The 18,542-nt window shown below is 39.8% G+C and overlaps 1 protein-coding gene across 3 annotated transcripts in view; it reads left to right on the top strand.

The window, feature by feature from the left end:
- The first annotated feature begins 464 nt into the window (after positions 1-464).
- SCAI (suppressor of cancer cell invasion) overlaps positions 465-18,542 on the top strand; it is a 112,645-nt gene continuing 94,567 nt past the window's right edge. Inside the window, exons 1-2 of one of the 3 annotated variants that reach the window (XR_012506547.1) lie at positions 465-934; positions 1,652-1,696. Coding sequence is in view for 2 of the 3 variants with exons in the window: in XM_074362216.1 (XP_074218317.1) it covers positions 882-934; positions 1,652-1,696 (98 nt within the window). In the remaining variant the exon portion in view is untranslated. The remainder of the gene's footprint in view (positions 935-1,651; positions 1,697-18,542) is intronic. The other 2 variants (XM_074362216.1, XM_074362218.1) reach the window with 2 other exon arrangements.

The following is an 18,542-nucleotide window of genomic DNA, read 5'->3' as shown; positions in this document are numbered from 1 at the left end:
GAAATTTATTCTAAAATTGATTAGCTGGAGTGGAACTCACAGTCATCTGCAGTATCACAGGATGGCTAGCAGCACATTCCGGGGTCAATTCTATTTAGGCCTTAGAAAACGGAACAAATTTCTTTTAGTTATGGCATCAATTCTGTTTGCAAGGTTGATTTTCCTTTCATGGTAATTTAAAAAATCACTTGCTTTCTTGGAAGCCTGCACCCAAGCTTGTGACTTATTCTGCAGAGGGTTGAGTATCTAAACCCTGCTTTATTTTGATAGATTCTTACAGTTTTCTTGCTGCATCCTCTGTGAAGGGTATCTGTGGGCTCTGACCATTCCAGCATGGTGTAGTCAGGGACCGGATATGAGGTGGTTCAAAATGAAGCTCATTTTGGATACTTGCCTCACTGTCTCACCTGCCTGAGGAGTTTGGGAAATTGTCGTGCTTGGTGTTGGTACTGGCGTGGTGCAGCGTTGCGGGGCGCCAGCAGGTGTGTGGGATGCGGGACGCAGAGCCGGGAGAACCTGCCCGCAGGTGTCTGGCTCCGGAGGTGCAGTTTCCGCTTTCGTCCGCACGGTGGCACTTAGGTTTCCCCGGTCTTGCTAGCAGTCTCTAAGGCACCTCCGCCGCCACCTGCAGTCTCAACCAAACTCTAGGTGGCGGAATGTGACGGCCGGAGCGTCCAATCGACCACCAGGCTGTTGGCCACCCTACAGCTCTAGCCAATAGGAGCCGAGGAGAGGCGCGGGGGAGGCGGGCCCCACGGCAAGCCTGGCAGAGGCGCGAGGCCCTCCTCCCGCCTCTCCGCCTACTCCAGCCTCCGCCGCCTCAGCTTCCCGAGCGAGCCCTGCGGCCGCCGGAGCAGCTCCCGCGGCGGAGCAGGAGCCGGATGGTCAGAGGAGCCCGGCAGCCCCAGCAGCCGCGGAGTCGCCTGGCCCCCAGGTGGGCAGGGGCTGGGTGGAGGTCGGGGTTGGAGATGGGGCGGGGGCGCGGGAGCGGGCCCAGGGGCAGCAGCTTGGGGCCGTGAAGCATTTGGGGCGCAGAGACTGGAGGGGCGGGGGTTCAGGTTGCGGGGGATTCGGGGGAAGCCTGGGGGCGGCGGAGCGGGCTGGGCGGTGATCGCATCCTCCAGGCAGGGTGAGAGGGGCGTGTGAGCGAAGGGGCACCGAGGGGTGAGACTGGGGGCTCTGGGCCGGGAGTGGCAGGGCGCGCGCGCCCGCTGGAGGGGCCGTGGAATGCGGGGGGCGCGGGGCCTGGAGGGGCGGGGTTCGGAGGGGCAGTTCTCGGTCCGGAGGTAGTGGGCAGGGGGAAGAGGAAGCCGGAGGGGCTTGCGGGGGTGCTGAGGCAGACAATGAGTAGGTGGTGGTGGGTGGTTTTGGGGAGCTAGGCTCTGACGAATAGGAGCTGAGGATGGAGTGAGAGACCAGGAGGCAGAGCAGGGTTTGGGCTAAGCAGACATTTAGAGGAATAGTGAGTACCAGGATTACTTGGTCTTGGTAGATGGGAGAACAGCATAAGGCATTTGTAAGGTCAGGTATGGGCTTAGCGAGCCTGTTGTTCCAGAGGGTGGTGCATCGAGTTCTTGACTGGCACAGTAGGGCTCTCAGATGTGTTTTTGTATGTTACTTTTAGTTATCATATTATCTGTTTGGTCTGTAGACTGACTGGCACAGTGGAGAAACCACCCCGAAAACGGAAAAGCAGGTAAGGCAAAATGCCTTCCTAATTTTGCTTCGTGTTTTTCCATTTGCTTGGCTGCACCTATGCTATACTGCATAATTACACACTGTCAGTAGGTGAAGTTTTTTATTTAGCTCCTTTCTTAATGAATATAGCTATCTGTAGGATCTCTTTTTTGAGGACTTCAAAATACTACCTGTACGCTTTTTTTTTTTTTTTTTTAGTTATCTAAAATTATATTGGAAAAAGATGTGGGTAATTGAGAAGTCCTAGTTTTTTACTTAAACCCTAATTTAAACTTTTGCACCAGCTCTGTTTTAAAAACTGATGTTTATTGAACATCTACTATGTGCCAAGAATGATGTGCAAGTCCTTATTTGTATTATCCTCTGTAATTCTTGAAGCACCCCGAGGAAGAGGGAAATAAGGCACAAGAGAAGCTGAGCATTTACCCTAGATCACACATCTAATAAGTGATAGAACCAGGATTTGAATCCAGGCAGTCTGACTCCAGAGCTTAAGCTCTTAACCATTATACTATAATACTTCTAATAAATAATCCATTGAAAATAGATTTTCTTATTGCTTTTTCTTTTTCCGTTGTACATAGAGTCAAATAAACAGTTGAACCATAGGAAAACAGAGACAAAGGGCTTAAGTAGTCTGCAGCAAGTAATGAGGAAGAGCGTGCGTCCATTCCACAGACATTTCTGAGCACTTTCCATGTGTCAGGAACTACATAGCAAGTCCATGTAGTCATTAGAAGATTCCTTTTTCACAGATGTAGGCATTGACTAGACAGAGTAAGTTTCAGTAGTGAGGCTGTGACCAGTAGTTACTGGTTACTGATGTTACAGAGTTACTGATGTTAATACACAGAAGCCCTTGGCAGTAGGTAGATGTGAAATGCTGTTGGTGGAAGTTGCCAGTGGCCGAAGTTCCTTTGTCACTGTTTAGGCCTATACTGTCCATTATGGTAGCCATATGTGGCTGTTGAACACTCGAAATGTGGCTCACACAACTGAAGAACTGAATTTTTAATACTATTAATTATAATTAATTTAAATTTAAACACTGATACTTACTGGAAAATGTTTAAGTATGTCTGGAACAACTTGGGTATGTGAAGCAACTTTTTCATCTGTAAATTTTATGAAATCTAGATACAGGTCAAATTTTTCCAGTGAAAATTTAATGTCCTAAGGGAGATGTACTCTAAGTATAAAAAGCACACCAGATTTCAGATTAGTGCAAAAAATGAGTGTCAAATTTCTGATCACTAATTTTTATATTAATTACATTGTGAAATAGTATTTTAGGAACATTGGATTAAGTAAAAGTTTTACTCAAATTATTTTCACTCTTTTCCTTTTCTAACATGACTATTAGAAGATTAAAAATTACATACATGGCTTGTATTATATTTCTTTTCAACAGCCCTTGTTTAACTCTCATTTCCCCACTGCCAGACTCTTGGAGTAGCTTTCTGACTGGGTTCCCTACATTGAATCTGTAATTCATTCACCACACTATGCAAGTTGATCTTATAATTCTCATGCTTAAGCTCATTCTGTGGTTCCCCGTTGTTTATTGAACATAATTCAGACTTTTTAGTCTAATTGTAAAAAGGGACTGCCTTTTTTCACTTCTACCTGTCTTTCCAGCCACAGTTCAGTACTGTGGCCATGGAAGTTCTCAATAATGGGTCTACTGAAACGTCTAGTATTAAATGACTTAACTTTCTGGTGACCCCTTCACAATGAATTAATTGCTGAATGTAACTCTGTGTTGTTTGCCATTACCAGAACTTATGTTCTCTTTTTGCTTTAGGTTCTTGCACAAGATTTTTCTGTCTCTCTGGAATACTTTCTCCTTGCTCCCTGGCAAGCTCCCCCTTTTAAGACTTCCCTCAGACATCACATCCTCCATGCGGACTTTCCACCCTCTCCATCTCACCTGCCTCTTTTCTACTTTGTTTGCTCCTTTAATAGCCTGTAGATACACCTAAGTGCAGTGGTTGTGGCTGAATTTGAATCCTAGTTCTGTCAAATACAAATTATGCAATCACATGCAAGTTAATAAACCTCTCGGAACCCCAGTTTCCTCATCTGTACAATGGGAATAATAATAGTTCAACTCGTATAGGGTCGTTAAGTGCTTAGTATAGTGCCTGGCACATAGAAAGTATACAATAAATTTTAGGTTAAATAGCACTTATTAAATACCTTTTATTTCCAACCTCTTTTCAAAATGTATGTAATCTAAATGATTAAAAATAAAGATTAAGGCAAAGAAATGAGAGAAGAAGAATAAAAAATCAGTGGCAAAGTTAGTATATAGACTAGAAAGTACTGTGCAGTTACTATAGGTGGTTTCCATATTTGGCTCTGAGTTTCCTAGGACAAAAGTAAGAGAGAAAATAAAGCTCAACTTCCTGATTAATGGTGCTTGTAAAATCAAGCACATGTTCAAGAGAGGCACACCTTTTTTGACTTGGAGAGAAAAATTTCTCTCACTGGTTTTCATAACGGGGACACTGGTTTTGTAGGGGGAAACTCCCCCATGATAAATATATTAATGTGTTTTTTTAAGACTGCTTCATATATTGTGTCTCAATCCAGATTTAGGTAATTCCAGTGAACGTTCTCCCAAGACCCAAAGCAGTTGGATTTAGGTATACTGCTCACTGATGGTTTGGCTTGGTTCAGAGAGGAAAAGAGATGAATAAACTGCAGGGACTCTGCATATCCCCAGCACCTAGAATGATGCCTCGCACGTAGAGAGCATTCGACTGAATTATTGAATGAATAAGTCCTTAAATAATTTGCTCCGTGAATATCATTTCTTGTAACTAAGTCTCGATAAGCATGAGGCAGGAATGAGTTTGAAGTTTATATTCTCAGTCAAGAGTCATGAGCGCATGTATTCTGTATGTCTGACTAAGGTCAGATCCTGATCAAGTCAGGATTTTGACCTGAAAGGCCAGCCAGCATTCATCTCAGAAGAGGTCCTGTGGGCAACAGCAAGATATTCCTCAGAGAACAGCTCTGGGATTGCTCTAAAAATAGAAAAAATAAGGGCCAGATAAAACTCTGAAGATGGATTATAGAGAGAGGATGTAATGGTTGTAGCCAGAAATTATTTATAGCCGTTTTTATGACTTGTATACTGTGGCCATAAAATTCTCGATATCAAATGATACAGCTTCCTGGTGAACACTGCAAGATGAATTAATTGCTGAATGTAGCCTTAAGTATCCCTTTAAATTGGCCTTTTGTGTAGAGTTGTTGACTATTATACTGTATATCCAATTCCATTTTGGAAAACAGTTGCCAAAATATGATTTTTATTTTAGGATAGTTACTGTTAAGTCATTCGTTTTGATAGATATCAGTTAGTGGCTGAGTTATCTTCTGAGAACATTCCTAGGGAATCAAACTGTAAGACAGTTTAAGAAGAACTAAGATAATTTGAGATAAGTGACTCATACCCTATCGTTATCATTTCTTTGTGTCTTTTCCCCCCACTAAAATGTTTATTTCCTTGTCATAGTTCATCTTTGTACCCCTGTAATGAGGGGGTGCTCAATAAAACCGTAGTGAACTAATAAATGAATTGGTGGTGAGAGGGAGTTAGTATGGGATAGGACTTCGGTGGTCCAAAATGATATGTACTATTTAGTGCCCCTGATAAACTGTACTAGACTGAAAGGAGTTTTAAGATTAGGGAACTTGATCTCTATGTGGTTTTAGAAAATTCTGAAAACTTCAGTATGCTTGTTAATAAAGTTTGTGTTACGAGTTGGAGAATCCTTTCAGACCCTGTTAGGAAGAAGACCCATTTGTTGGTTAAAGCTTTACTGTATGATTTGTGTGTGTGATGTATTTAAAGTAAAGGGATCCAGACATTTTGGTGGTGTATGTAATTTGTCTGAATTGCATTTGAATTAATGCTTTCTAGTTCTGGATACTAAGGATATAGACATGAATGATGTGTGGCCCCTGCTGGGGAGTAGCTAGTGTATTAGTGGGGAAGATACACACACAGAGATGAGATGGCGTAATTGACTTTGTGTGTATACATAATGTTTATGGTAATTCTTCATACTGGCAGTGAGGGCAGTTTCCGCAGACATTTTATCTAGGCCCTGAAGGTTTAGAAGGTGAATTTTGGCAGTAGCATGCCTTTTGAAATGACAGAAAGTAGAGCCTGCATGTGAACTGACTAATGACGAAGTCTTAGGTGAGCTGGATTCAGGACCTGAACCAGGACAGTGTTAGATGTGGAGAGAAAGATGTTTTTAAATGCTTGGGCCTGTCAGTTTAGAAGCTAGGCAGTAGTTCCCAACGAGAGGCGATTTCGCCTCCCAGGGGCAGTTGGCAATGTCTGGAGACAGTTTTGATTATTACAACTGGGGGCAGCTAGTGGGTGGAGTCCAGGAATGCTAAACACCTACAGCGTACAGGACAGCCTCCCAGCCTGAGAATTCTCCAGCTCAAATTGTCAGTGATGCTGAGGTTGAAGATTCCTGAGCTATAGTTTGAATCCTAGCTCTTCCTAACACTTATTTGGGCTCCTGGACAAAGTAGTTAACCTCTAAACCTGTTTTCTATTTTGCCAAATGCAGGTAATGTTAGTACCCACCTTGTAGAATTATCACTCTCCTCTATTGGTATATAAGCTGCATGAGGACTGAGATTTTTGTCTATTTTCCTTACTATTCTAGTCCTAGCACTTAGAACAGCGCCTCACGTGTAATAGGTGCTCAGTAGCTCTTTGTTGGATGATTCAATGAATGACTTCTTGAGAGGATTTATTGAAATAATGTAAAATACAGTTATCTGACATACATTAAGAGCTCAGTAAATGATAGCTGTGGCTATCCTTAGTTTAAAGATTTTAATTTTGCTTTTCCTTCCAGTGTTTTTAAAAAAATCAAGTTTTATGAGGTGTTATTTACATATGATAAAATCCACCAATTTTAAGTATACAGTCTGAGGAGTTTTGACAAAGGTATACAGTTGTGTAACCACCCACTGCAAGTCTGATACAGAACATCACTGTCCTGCACTCCCCCTGCAAACACACCCTCATGTTTCCTTGCAGTTGTGGCGGTGGCAACCACTCATCTTTTTTTTTTCTTCTATCACTATAGTTTTGTCTTCTAGAATTTCATATAAGTAAATCATTTAGGATATAGTCTTTTGTGTCTAGCTTCTTCCACTTGGCATAATGCTTTTGAGACCAGTCCTCCATATTATTGTTTGTAATGTAGTTAATTTCTTCCTATTGCTTAGTGCCATTGTATGGTTTTACCACAATTTATTTATCGATTCACCAAGTGATGGAAATTTGTCTTGTTTCTAGTTTTTGGCTAGTGTGAGTATAACTGTTAGGAACAGTTAAGTCTTTGTGCAAACATATATTTTCATTTCTCTTGAGTAAATGGCTGAGAGTGGACTTGCTGGGTCTTGGGGTTAAGTGTATGTTTAGCTTTTTAAGAAATTACACCAATTTTCCACAGTGGCTGTACTGTTTTGCATTCCCAGTAGCACAATGTATGGGATTGCATTTGCTCCACATCCTTACCAATACTTGGTATTCTTTTTCTTTTTAGCAGTTATATTGATGTATGTAATTGGCATACAGCAAGCTGCACATGTTTAAAGAGTACAATTTGATAAATTTTGACACTTATGTATCCTCTTGAAACCATCACCATTGTTTGCCATTCTGGAGGTGTGTAATGTTATTATGTTTTTATTTGCCATTCCTACAATTTCTTTTGTTATTTCCTGTTCAAATCTTTTACCCATTTTTTAAAAATCAGTTTTTTTGTCTTCTTATATGGTTATAAGAGTTCTTTGTATATTCTGAAAACAAATCTTTATCAGGTATATGTTTTGCAGGTATTTTCCCCCAGTCTATGGCTTGCTTTTTCCTTTTCTTCACAGTATCTTGAGGAGCTTTTAGCTTGAATAGTAGGTTGGAAGAGAACATGTCTACTTGAGACAGCAGATACAGGAGCAAGTTTGGAAGGGTAAGATTATGAGTTTATTTTGGCTATAAGGAGTATAAAGTGTTTCAATGTACCATCTTTAACCAGGCAGATAAAAATGTGGGTCTGCAGCTGAGAAGAGAGATTAGGGCTTGAGATACAAATTTAGAAGTCATCAGCAGACACTTAGTGATCTAAGTCGTTAAAAAGAGTGAGATGACTCAGAGACCATGTTGAGTGGAATGTGCAGAAAGCAGTAGAACATTAGAGTGGCATGGTGTGGAAACAGACCAAACAGCTTCCTGTCTTTTGGATGTTCTGTCGTGTGGATTATCTGTCCACTGCAGTCTTTCTGTAGGTAGTCATCAAACACGTAGTGTTTATCTCTGGGAGACAGATCTCTACACAAATAGTACACTCTTTGGTGAGAAACTGAAATTCTACAGGTAGTTATGGAGAAAACTAGGGGAATGTCTTCTAATCTACACTGAAACACAGGACTATCCTCCACTTACAGAGCTTCTTTGGAATAGTGTCTGTCTCAGCAGCATCCCTACAGAAAGGCAGTGGTTTCAGTAAAGCTGTTTCTTGTAGCATGTGTCAGTGAAAACCTAGGGCAAAATGCAAGAATTCAATTCTGTAAAAGCAGACTCTATGGGGACCAATGAGAGCATGGTCAAATCATTCAGCATTTTCATGACAATATTTTATTCAAGAATTAAACCTAGGCTAGCTCGAGTGGTGGTTTTCAGGGGTGTTCAAAAAGAGCCTACAGGTTCCTTGGCAATAATTCAAGGGCTCCCAGCGGGGTGGGAAGCCAGGAGTAGTCAGAAGAAGGTGAAGTAGGCTAGCTAGCCTCTCAGGTGCTGTATCTACTTTTATGTATGTATGTATGTATGTATATTTTTAATATGGAAAATTTCAAATACAGATAAACTTAAAATACTGCTGTGAACCTGAATTGTTCATCACACAGCTTGAATAATTAACAACTCAATCCCATTTCATCTGTATACCCCCCTACTCCACCTGAAGCATATTCTATGCATATTATTCATCTGTAAATATTTTAGTATGTATTGTTGAAAGATAGGGACTCTTCTAAAGCACATAAGCACAATTCCATTAACAATAACTTAAAAATTTATATTTCCTTATCATTAACTATCTCATCAATGTTCAGATATTCACAGTTGACTAATCACTTAAAAAAATATGTTTGCTTAAGTCAGGATCCAGATAAAGTTGAGACTCGGAATTTGTTGATTAGATCTTAAGTTTTTTTTTTAAATGTATAGTTCCCCTACTCTGTCTCTTTTTCTCCATGATGTTTATTTGTTAAAGAAAACATGCTTGCTATTAAAAGTTTCCCACAATCTGAATTTTTAATTTTCTAAAAGGTAGAGGTATAATTTATGATATAATTTATAATGAAGACGTATGCCTATTTTAGTGTACAGTTTTGTGAATTTTGACAATGCACACAGTTGGGGAACCACCACTGTACTCATAATATAGAGCATTTTCATCACTCCCCAAAATTTCCTTCTGTCCCTGCTGACGAATTGGCAAACACTGACCAGCTTTTCCATAGTCTGAATTTTGCTGGCTCTGTCCGCATGGTATCATTTGGCATGTTTCTCTATTCCCTGTGTGTCTTCTAAGTTGATAGTTAGAACTACTTCTAGAGACTTGATGAGATTCAGGTTTTGTTGTTGTTGTTTTTGAAAGAGTAGGAGTGGTGTGCACTTTTATCAAGGCCTCTTTTTTTTTCCCTTAAATGTTAGGAAGTCACAGTAATTAGTATCTGTAATTTCATTTGGCTGGTTTTCAGTGCACTGTGCCTCTGACTGGTAAGCGAGTTGATTTAAGAGGGCATGTTGATGTTTGGTGGCTCTAATCCTTACGGCTAACTTGAGGCACAAGCACATTTGCCAGATGTGGGGATTTTTGTCTCAAGGTTTCCGTTTTCCCAGGTACAGCACACACCCATTTCCCTGCAAAGACTTGTCATTCATCTAGGGCACTGCTAGAAGGTGGAGTTATAAGCCCCCTCTTTTTGTAAGAACCAAAGAACTACTTCCCCTTTCCAGTTAAATTACTCCCTTTTTTCTTCTTGTTTCTACCTTTCTGCCCTCAAAGACACTGTTTTTCCACCCTTCCCTCAGCGTAATCTCCTCAAGGAGTTCACATTTTCAGAAACCAAACACAAACCTCCCTTGAGGCAAGGACTGTCTTCTTGGGGGCTGGGCGAATCCATTGAGAATAGAACATCCACTGATGTCTTAATAACTTAACTAGCTACTTTTTTTTTCTTTCTCCCCTCAATAATTCTTTTAGTCCCTATGGTGATTTTAAAGAACTGTCCACAAATTCTTTGATTCTCCTTTCTTTAAAAGATGGAGCTTAATTCTCCCCTTGAGTGTGGGCTGGACTTAGTGACTCACTTCCAGTGAATAGAATGCAGATGTGATGGGATGTTACTTCCCAGATCAGGTTATAAGGAGACTTCGGCTTCTGTCTCGGGTGTACTCTCTCCCTCTGGGATCATTACCTCTGGATCGCTGGCTGCCGTGATGTGAGGCAGCCCTGAATAGAGGGGAGCCAGTTGCCATGTTGTGAGGACACTTGGGCGGCCTGAGGGAAGGGCCACATGTTAAGGAAGCAAGGCCTGCCAGCAGCCACATGAGTGAGCTTGGAAGGGGATCCTACATTAGTTGAGCCTTGAGATGACTACAACCCTTGCCAGCAGCTTGACTTATTATCTTGGCTTCACAAGGGCTGAGTTATGTTGAGCCTGTGATTTTTTTTTTTCTTTTTTTTTTTTCTGGAGAGTCTCCTTTCTTCCAGCACTGGCTCCATTGTACCCAAAGGGCTCAATCCCTGGCTAAGCTTTTTCTCCTTCTGGATAGGTCTCTGATGGCCTGTGTGTGTATGTGTGTGTGTGTGTGTGTGTGTGTGTGTGTGTGTTAATGTATGTGTGTTTTGGAAGCAGCTGTCTTTTGATTAAAGGGATTAAAGGACATTTTGCTTTCAAGCAGTGATTCCCACCTGTGCTAATAACTGAATCTCTGGCCATTTGCACATCGTCTTCAGAGTCATTGCTCACTATCTGGTCTTTTGTCCCATAGACTGAGAGGTAGTCCCCTACTCATGTTCACTCTTATTAAGGGAAGAGCCAAAAGGTATTTGCCTAGTGAAGGATCAGTTTTCCTTTGTCTGTTACCTGTCACCAGGTCTTGAACAGTTTTTCAACCTTATTGGTTGTCTGGAAAGAGTGGGCAAATTAGTCAAGTAAGCTGTGATGGTTAATTTTATGTGTCAACTTGACTGGGACACAGGGTGCCCAGACATTTGGTCAGATATTATTCTGGGTGTGTCTGTTAAGATGTTTCTGGATGAGATTAACATTTGAATTGGTAGTCTGAGTAAAGCAGATTGTCCTCCCCAGTGTGGGTGGGCCTCACCCAGTCAGTTGAAGGCCTGAAAAGAACAAAAAGGCTGAGCAAGAAGGAGCTCTTCCTGCCTCACTGCTTGAGTTGGGACATCAGTCTTTTCCTGCCTTTGGACATGAGCTGAAACCTTGCTCTTCTTGGGTCTTGAGCCCGTTGGCTCCCAGAACGGAACTTACACCATCAACTTTCCTATTTCTTATGCCTTCAAAGTTGAACTGGAACCATACCATTGGCTCTTCTGGGTCTCCAGCTTGTTAGCTGCAGATCTTGGGACTTGTCAGTCTCCATAATTGTGTTAGCCAATTCCTTATTATCTATCTGTGTATTTACACACACACACACACACACACACACACACACACATCTTGTTGATTCTGTTTCTCAGGAGACCCTTGTCTAATACATAAGCCTAGTCTTTTTTATGGCCTTTATTTCATTCCTGGTTTTCCATAGTGCTCCTAAAGCTGCCATAACTTCTGCATTATTAGCTGCAGGTTCCTTCATGGGTGCAGTCTGCTATGAAATGGCCATCTTCACCACAAGCTAAACAGGAGAGGTTCTTGTGTTTTCATAAACTTGTAGGCTGTTTTGGAAACATTTCACTCTAAGCCTGGGCACCATTCTTTATATTCTTGTTTTGCATTTGGGTTTCTTTCTCTCAAGCTCTCACCATGTACTCCGTGGGCCTTGAAAGCATTTGTGCCTGTTGGCAGTCTCCTGGGAGCCCTTCCTGGGATGGGGAGCCCATGTTGAAAGTGCTCGCACGTGGTTTCCCAAACGCCTGCAAAGTGGCTGTCAGAACTTTTAAACTACTGTGATAATTTCCAACCTATAGACTGGTCACATGTGGATTTTTAGAGAATAACTGCCAAAAGTAAAGATTTTATATTTAGAATTGCTGCCATTAGCCTGTCTTTCTGATAGATAAGCAAACCATTTATCTATTGAGGTAACCCCTGGCTGGTGATAATAAAACTGTCGTCAACAAGTAAGAGGATTTGTACTTTTTTGTAAAATAGTAACGTGCATCTAGATTGTCTCAAACCAGTTTTATTTATTTATTTATTTTAATTTTTTATTTTGGGGAGAGGTATTTAAGTTCATTTATTTTTTAAATGGAGGTACTGGGGATTGAACCCAGGACCTTGTGCATGCTAAGCATGTGCTCTACCACTGAGCTATACCCTCCCCACCCCAAACCAGTTTTAAATCATTAAGATGTAAGTTTAAAAAAAGAGGAATGCTTTTTTAATAATTTATAAGAGAATTACAGAATTTATACAGGAGGAGACTAGTTATTGAGTCCAACCATAAACACAGCAAGAGAAATCCTACTGTAACATACCTGAAAAGGAAGTTCTTAAAAATTCCTCAGTCTCAGTCTTTTCCAATATGGTTTACTTTGTATTTACTAGTACTTGACATGTATTCCATGCTTCCTAAGAATGTTACCTAAATTGAATGTCTCATCTACATGATATTGCATATAAATGCCCCTGTAACAAAAGACCAGTAGCATTTAGTAGAGGTGTCAGTGAGTTTGTGGTACTTCTTTCACTGATTTTTCTCAGTACACAGATAATAAAATCACAACAACTTTCATATAGTTGGTCCCAAAATTTTTGCTCTTAAAAACATTTTGAAAATGTTGGAAACCACTGGATTAGATATCTTGGAGCCTAGTATGTGTAGAAAGGACTGTGATTTAAGGATGGAGTCTTTGTCTAAGAATGTGTGTAAAGAGCAGATCGCATAGCATGCTGGTGGGATCCCCAGAGCTTTGGTTTCTAGCCACCCCCTGTTTTTTCCCTATAGGCCTCAGGGGTTTGAGTTTTCTTTTTTCCCCCACATCTATTATGTAACCTGTTGTTCTCTTTGCCCGTAAACTCTTCTTGAAAGGGTTTGAAACAGGATGAAGGTGCTTCAGCTTTTCCCTTACCCTGTTAACTCTGAAAATATTTGATGCATTTAATTTTTTTTTTTAAGTGAAGTACAGTTACAATGTGTGAATCTCTGGTATGCAGCACAATGTCCCAATCATGATGCATTTCATTTTTAAGGGTTTTTACTGACAATAGGTAGTGAAGTGAATAAATAAAAATTTATACATTTTAGAATTTAGAATTTTAATAAAATTAAGAGGTTTCCCTAATCTTCATTGTAAGGTACATGAAGAAAGCTCAATTTCCTGGTAGTTGCTTCCAACTCAAATGTGTTTAATTTTTAGTGAGAAATTGCTCAGTTTCCTCATTTTTTTCATCTTTTTATTCTGGGAAGTACCTAACAGTCCTTCTCTTCTTCTCTATCATTTGGCCCTGAAGATAATTACTTGTAGACCCATGAATTCATTTTATCACAGCAGAGGAGAAGCTCCAGTTTATTTTCTCTTTACTCATTGCTTTTTTTGCAGGAGAAGTCTACTTAATAAAAACCAATAAACACTATTAACAAAAAGTCAACTTTGATATATTCTGAACATAACCATTCCATTGGTGTGATAGATTGTGTTTCCCAAAGATGTCTGCAATTGTATCTTTCATTCCACATGTTCTTACATTGTGACCTTGACATTCCTCCCACGTAGTGATGAGGTTCATGTCCCCGTCTCCTACAGGGCAGGCCTTTGTAACTGTGTCCATCAGTAGAGCGTAGCTCTAGCAGTACCATGTGACTTCTGGGGCTAGGTCACATAAATGCCTGTACTTCCACCTTCTTTTGGGATATGTGCTTGGAACCTGGCTACCAGCCTAGGTAAGAGGCCCACGTAAGGGAGAAACTGAAGCTCCTGACCCTCAGCCCCAGCTGAGCTCCCAGCTGCCATCCGGCATCAGCTTGCCAGCCGTGTGACTAGGTTGTCCTAAAAGTGGGTCCTAATCCTCCAGATCCTCATCGTGCTGCTGCATTGGGTGCCCATGTAGAGCAGAGAAGAGCTGTTTCTGCCAACTTCTGTCCACACTGCAGATTCACAAGAACAATGGAAAGTTGTTTTAAGCCACTAAGTTGTACAACAGACGATAACGGAATTGGCATTCCGTTTTGCCAGATTTTAGAGTAGAGACTACTATATATTAAACTGCCTCAACTTTTAAGAAAAAGATGTATTTCTACCTTCAGGAGCACTGTTGTTATTATTAAATAGAAAAGCAAATTTTGTGTCTTCTTTATAGATTTTTATCTCACTGACTTTCATCTTGCATGCTTATTAAATTTTGGTTTTTTATATTAAAGAGTAGTACAAAACAACAAAAACTGGGCAATGATATCCTTGCCCAGATAACTCCATTCTCATGTCCTTCTGATTTAGAAGGCTGTGTCCATGTTAATAATGAACAGTGACTTTAGAATGATTCAGGCCAGATGTGTGACCTTGGAAAGCAGCATCCTTTTCTGTAAGTCAGTTTCTTTATCTATAAAATGGTATCGACTTCATAGGGTTATTGAGAGACTTCAATGATACATATTAAGTGATAGTGCCTGTCACAGAATGTTGGCTGTTCATTATTATGCTGATCACTATGCTGTTATTGGCCTTATTATTTTCAGACTAGGGAGAGGAAGGATAACTAGTAGAAAAGTTGCAGTCTGAACTGTTGGAATAAATACTCCCGAGAAGTTAGGGATAGAGAGATGTTGGGAAATCTGAAGGGACTAAAGAATTAATAAACACATTTTAGATTTTTCAAGGCTTAAGGGTTTACTTAAGAGGTGAAGAGCAGAATGACCTCTTTGGGGAAAAGGATTAGGGAGAAGGTAAGGGAGAAATTTCAAAACCAGGGGTGGGCTGGTGCTGGTTTTCAGACTTCTTGATAATGACTGGCATTTACTGATAGATTAGGCAGTGATGTCTCAAATATATTACCTGTTGTCACTAGTTTATTTTTTAGCAAGCCCTTTAAATTTATTGATGAACACTTTACATGCAATAAAATGTATAGATCTGAAGTGTTCAGCTCACTGTGTGTTTTTATCAGTTCTTAATTGTTTAATGTTTAGGTTGATTAGAGTAAATGAACTAAATGGAAGGAGGAGACCAAGGGAAGATAATTTAGTCCCTCAGGTGCTGGTGCTCATTAGCAGATCAAGTTTGTATTTGTTACTTCGTTAGAAGACAGGTGTGTTATTCCCATTTACAGATAGAGAAACTGAGGCTCACAAAAATAAAGTGACTTACCCAAAGTAACATAGCTAGAAAGTGGCATAGTCAAGACAAAACACAGTTTTTGTTCGGCTCTGTAAGATTTTTGCTATTACAGGGTTAAATAGTGACGTTGGAATTTATTATTATTTTTAACTTTGCTGGAGATAATTTCCTATGTGGGTTTTATTAAAGTCCCAGAAGTGAAATGAAAACAGTTCTTAATGTGGATGTCTTCTGGTTTCAAATGCTTTAAACTTCCTTAAAGCTTCTAAAACTGGTGTTTTCTGTTTTACTAATTTCTATAATTGAGATAGTGTGGTTTTAGCAGATATTCCTCTCCAGTGGTTCAGGTAGTTAGATAAAAGTAGTTTTGTTGTGAGTAACCTAGTGCATTTTTACTTTTTAAGTATCAAAGAAAGTAAAGACCATTAAGAACAAAGAGAATTCTGTTTCTAGACAGTTCATGTGAACACAGGTCTTTTAGATACAAGATTTAAAAGCAGAAATGTTTAAGTGATGTTAATGAATTTTACTGGATAACAACCAAAGCATCATGCTTGAGACTAGATGATGGACAAGCAATTTGAAATGTTACTGAGTGAAAAAGATATTCAGGTACAGGAATGTAGTCTTTGTAATTCAGTCAGCACAGCAAAAATCTGAAGGCCTCAGATTTTTCTTTCCTCTCTCATATTTTAGATTTCTCTATTCTTTGCAGCATGTTTTTTTGGTTCTATTTGAAAATTGATATCAGATAAAGAAATAAATATGATAGGTGGAAGGGTAAATGTGAGGCCATTTTTATAAATTCTTTTTTAAAATATTATTTTATGAAAAATACCAGCACAGAAAATGAGATAATTAAGACAGACTTCATGTGCAAGCAATCATTTCTTCAGCGGATATTCCAAAAGCGTCTAGATATGCTAAGGTTTTGGTTTTTTTTTATTATTTTGAGGACTCTTAATGGATAGTCTCCTCGACATTCTCAAGAATACTGAAAACAGAAAATGATTTTCTTTTAATATATTGTTGATGGTTTCGTCTCTTAGATTTTTCCCTAGGTTCTTATAAACTGGTAAAAATCTAAAAGTTTTTATTTGTAATTAAAAAATTTAAACATCTGTGAGATAATTGAAAAGATGTACTGGTTTCTGTGCTCAATTCCTGACAAAAAGCTCCTGAAACTGAAATTTCCAGGGTAATGAGTGTTTTGTTCTAATGAGGTGGCTCTGGGTGGGCTCCTGGACAGGGCTGGTCACTGGAAAGACCAAGCCACGATTAGAAACTTGCACGTTTCAGACCTGCCCCCCATTCTCTTGAGAAGGGAGAAGGGCTGAAAGTGGAGTTAATGATTGATCATGCCGAAGTGTGAAGCCTCCATAAATTCCCGAAGTGTACGGAGTTCAGAGAGCTTGCAGATTGGTGAACACTGGGAGGCGCTGGGAGAGCAGTGTGCCTGGACAGTTCATAGGAGCTTCACACCCCTTCCCGCTTACCTTCCATCTTTCCATCTGGCTCTTCCTGAGTTATATCCTTTTATAATAAACTTGATCTAGTAAGTGAAATGTGAGCCACTCTGGCAAATTAATCCAATTTATGGAACGGATTGTTGGAACCCCCCACCCTGTAGCTGGTCGGCCAGAAGCACGGGGAATAACCTGGGTTTGCAGTTGGCATCTGAAGTAGGGGGAGGCAGCAGTTGTGGGGCTGAACCTTTAACCTGTGAAACCTGATGCTCCCTCCAGGTAGATAGTGTCAGAATTGAGTTGAACTCCTGCTGGTGTCTGAGAATTGCTTGGTGGTGTCCACATATTTGGTGATCAGAAGTGAAGTGTTTTGTGTGAGCGGTAAAGGAGACTCACAGGAGAGAAATAGTAGGGAGGAACTGGGTTTTCCCTACATAGGAAGGAAGAGGCTGGGATTTTTCCTTTTTAACATCTCGGGTTAAATCCAGTGAGTATTTCATACTACAATTTGTCTTATACTCTTGATATCCCTTTCTCTGTTCTACAGTTTTTAAATAAAAAAGAGAGTGTGTGTACACATACATTCATTCTGCATTTTGCTTTTTCTTCTCCCAAAACTAGAATATAAGCTCTGTGAGGGCAGGGATGTCTCTTTGTTCAGAAAGCACAGAAAATGTCTGGAACACAGTAGGTGTTCGGGAAATATTTTGTTGAATAAATAATGTTTATTTTAATTAATTATTTAAAAATGTAATCTGATACATGAACAAAAAAGCATATATGACATATGTGTATTTTAAAGAAGAATAATAAACATCCTCGTTCCCACTGGCCAACTTTAAAAATAGTATACTATCAGTATCTTGAAAGTTCCTCATACGCCCCCTTTTATGACATTCACTTCCTTTCCCTATCAGAGGAAAGAACTACTTTGAAATGGTTTTCATTCCTTTGTATTTTCTTCATGATTTCATACATGTAGATGTAATTGTAAATATATTGGCCTGTTTTTGGATTTGTTAAATTTTATATATGTATGAAATCATACTGCTTGTATTTTTTTCAGTTTGCTGTGTTCATTCAACATTAAGAGTCTGAGATTCATTCATGTTGATGCATGCAGATGTGTTCCATTCGTTTTCAGTGTTACATAGCACTCAGTTACGTGACTATGCCACAATCGATCTATTCTCTTAGATCTATAACCGGATTGTTTCTAAGTTACAAACTCTGTAACCACAGATATTTTTAAAAAGTTCCTGATGTACATGTGCAAGAGATTCTTCAGGGTTTATAGCAAAAGCCTTTCTAGGTCATTAGATTTCGTCAACTAAGTATTGACAGTTGTTTTCCAAAGTGGTGGTACCAACTTATTCTCCTATGAGTAAGAGTTCTTTCTCTGCTTCCTTACCAGCACTTGGTATTTTAAAATTTTAACCATTGTGGTAGGTGTGTAATAATATTACTATGCATGTGGGTTTTGGGTTTTTGTTTTTTTTTTAAAGAAAACACTAAAAAAAATTTTATTCTTAACTACAGTTACTTGGGCATTTCACAACTTCTCAGACCTTGGGATCATATTGGATGTCATCACCTCATTTCCTGTACCACATGATTGTCACATGGTTTTTGTGACAGCAACCACTGAAAAAACCAGCTTTACAAAGATACGACATTATTGAAAGGAGGGTAAAGTGAGCTAACGTTAACACAGAACTGAACACTGAGCTTGTAGTTTGTGTAGTAGCCAACAGGTGTCACTGTGTTTCCCTTGGAAGTTTAAAATATCCCACAGCATCCCTGTGAGTTT

This window comes from Camelus bactrianus, chromosome 4 (genome assembly GCF_048773025.1).
Source record: "Camelus bactrianus isolate YW-2024 breed Bactrian camel chromosome 4, ASM4877302v1, whole genome shotgun sequence".
Classification (NCBI taxonomy): Eukaryota; Metazoa; Chordata; class Mammalia; order Artiodactyla; family Camelidae; genus Camelus; species Camelus bactrianus.
The sequence above is the reverse complement of the archived record's forward strand: the minus strand, read 5'-3'. Positions and strand labels throughout refer to the sequence as shown.